Below are 2,711 nucleotides of genomic sequence, written 5' to 3'. Positions count from 1 at the left end.
TAGAGCTGCAGTTATGTAGTGTGTAAGTGTGCATCCATATCTTTATGTCTTTATGTCTGGACTAATCTTTATTCCATACCATTGTTGTTTGTTTGGATGGCCTTTACAAACTTCAAGGACCATTTGAGAATTAAAACTTGGTTTTAGGATTAATGTTAGAAACAGGTTATGGTTATGGTTGGGGCTAAGGATCCTGTTAGTGTTAGAAATGTATCTGTGATAACTAAGGTTAGGGTAAGGAAATGCATTATGTCCTCAACTCTATAGAAGACACATCTTTGTGTGTGTGTGTATGTTTACAGTGCAAATGGCAACCCTAGCACTTTAGCCTTATTCCAGACACAAATAAAGTCTTCGTGTGCAGCTCCTGTCACAGCTCTGGCCTGTCTCCAGCTCATTTTCTCTTTCTGGATTCAGCTGTTTGCCATCCAAGTCAATACTATTCTTGGCCTCAGTTTTTCAATAGCCTGACTCCCCAGGCATGAGGAAGACCTTCCCTTTTAGCCCCACTTCAAAGGAAATGTCAGATAATATTCGCAAGGACACATATTGATTCTTTGTCTTTCATTTGAGGGAAGAATCACCAGCACAGACTAGGCATCTCATTTCTCCCTGACCTGAAGTCACTCAGCTGAGCTCGGTGCCAGCATGAGGAGAATCTTGGAGTGTTTGGCAGCTGCCTGACAGCGAGGTGTGTGACCCACTTTGGGGATTTGGGCTGAATAAAAAGTGTGTTTATAACTTATCATGGAGAGATGTGTTGCCTTTGCCATGGATACTGAGAGAAAAACACTGCGAGGTGCATTTTTTTGTTGTCACCACCCGGCGTCTTCCACTGACATGGTGGAATACTGAGGGGGTAGAAACAAAACAGTGGTCAGCCGTCGGCGTTTCCAACCACATTTCTGACACACCCTGAATTTAGTCTGGCTTTCTCACTTTGGATCTCAGCTCCTGACAAAGAGCAGGAAACAAAAGCAGTCATTTAACCCATAAAAGCAGGGCATTTGGAGTGCAGTTTAAGTTTAAGAACAAATATGACTTGGCGACACTGAATGGAGGATTTAGACACAGAATGAAGGATGTTTTTGTGCATCAAGAGCTGAAGCCTTTCACTAGACAGAAGCCAGCAGTATTCTCCGGCTGTTGTGTCATGCAGCTTGTGCCATGATCAAAGGGGATGGCTGAGCGCTATCAATGTCCTTATCACCCTGTTATCACTCTCTTCTGCCACTTTTCAGTGGACAGATAATGTGGAACAACTGTTGCATATTGGGTTTGTGCAGAAGAAGAAACAACAAGCTACAATAGGCTGCTGTGGGAAAACAAGATTTGAAAAATGTTTGCAGTGGCAGACAAATATGTGGTTGTGGTTTCTCTATAATATTTAAGTCCTAGTTGTGAAACTCATATACATGGTGATTAAATCCCAAACTGTGTTTGCATAGTCAAGGAATCATTTCATCTTTAATGGAGGCGTGCACTCTCCAGTTACTGTCAGACTTTTAAAGTAAACTCCCCCGGGATGTATCATGCGTCATGCCTGTGTGTGGACACACTATGGACATTCCTCCTCATCACTCATGTTATTCTTGGCCCAGGGAGCACATTCCTATATCTTACCTGGACCCTCGACAAACAGCTCTCCTGTTGTACATGAACAGTCAGCTCCTATAGGCACTGACTCCCAGACACGGAAACAGCCTTTCAAATAAAAACACACACCTGTAGGTAAGTGGGCAAACCCAGTTAAGCCAAAGTATGCGTTCATGTATACCAGATGAGCTGTGTCAATACATGCAGATTGGCTCAGGATATAATCAGCACCTAGTTCTGGTTTCAAAATAAAAGGACCAGATTTAGATTAATTGAGTGGAGTGTAGCACTCGGAAAAACATTACTGTAGCTCTGAGACGCATTTGTTTTATTTTGAAAAGTGCGAGCGGAAGTCGTGTCCTGAAACTTGACAACATGAGAGGCATGGGAGGCGGACCGGAGCGGCAGCGGTCAGAGCAAAGAGCGCTCAGACAGAGACGCACAGCGCACAGGTCTCACCTCCTCTTTTTCCAGACCAGCTCCGCTTCATCATGGATTCTCCTCGGACTCGTTCCCTGCACTGCGCCGGATAAACTTTGGACTTACCCTGGCATCATGCGAATAACCAGCCGCTGCGCTCGGCCCCGTGGATTTACTTTGCCTTAATGGAAACCATGTCACCGCAGCAGGGGACCATGGGACAGAACAGGTCCGACTCTCTGACGGGAGAGAGGAAGGCGCTCCCCGACAGCAAAAAGGTACCAGTGACATTTCTCTGCGGTGCTGCGTCCAAATGTGTGCGTTATTGCGCGCTGGGTTGTCCGGTGCGCACATTAAAGACAAATTAGTAAGCCGCTATGAGATCTGAAACTGCACTTTATGGTACCAGTACCTTATCATGTGTTAAGTGTAACATGTCTATTTACATAGTGCCCTGATAGAGATGCTATGTTTGGGTTATTTATTGCTGGGTTCCTTCTTTTTCTTAAAAAGTTCTGCATATTTGCTGTCGAGCTTGGGTTTTGGATAATGACTAAATTGTTGGTTCCCATATGAACCTTAATCCCACGACTCAGCAGGTTTCTTTTATTTGATGAATTTTACTGACTGAATTGTAAAGATCAGAAAGGTTTTAGTCTGTTGAAGTAACTTTTTGTGTTCTCCTGAATAAAGCA

The 2,711-nt window shown here is 44.1% G+C and overlaps 1 protein-coding gene across 1 annotated transcript in view; it reads left to right on the top strand.

Annotated features, from left to right (window-relative positions):
- The first annotated feature begins 2,012 nt into the window (after nucleotides 1-2,012).
- LOC113123733 (rho GTPase-activating protein 20-like) overlaps nucleotides 2,013-2,711 on the top strand; it is a 26,442-nt gene continuing 25,743 nt past the window's right edge. The window contains exon 1 of the mRNA XM_026295983.1: nucleotides 2,013-2,294. Coding sequence (XP_026151768.1) covers nucleotides 2,202-2,294 — 93 coding nt within the window. The 5' untranslated portion in view covers nucleotides 2,013-2,201. The remainder of the gene's footprint in view (nucleotides 2,295-2,711) is intronic.

This window comes from Mastacembelus armatus, chromosome 21, assembly GCF_900324485.2.
Source record: "Mastacembelus armatus chromosome 21, fMasArm1.2, whole genome shotgun sequence".
Classification (NCBI taxonomy): Eukaryota; Metazoa; Chordata; class Actinopteri; order Synbranchiformes; family Mastacembelidae; genus Mastacembelus; species Mastacembelus armatus.
This window is presented reverse-complemented; position numbering and strand designations above follow the sequence as displayed.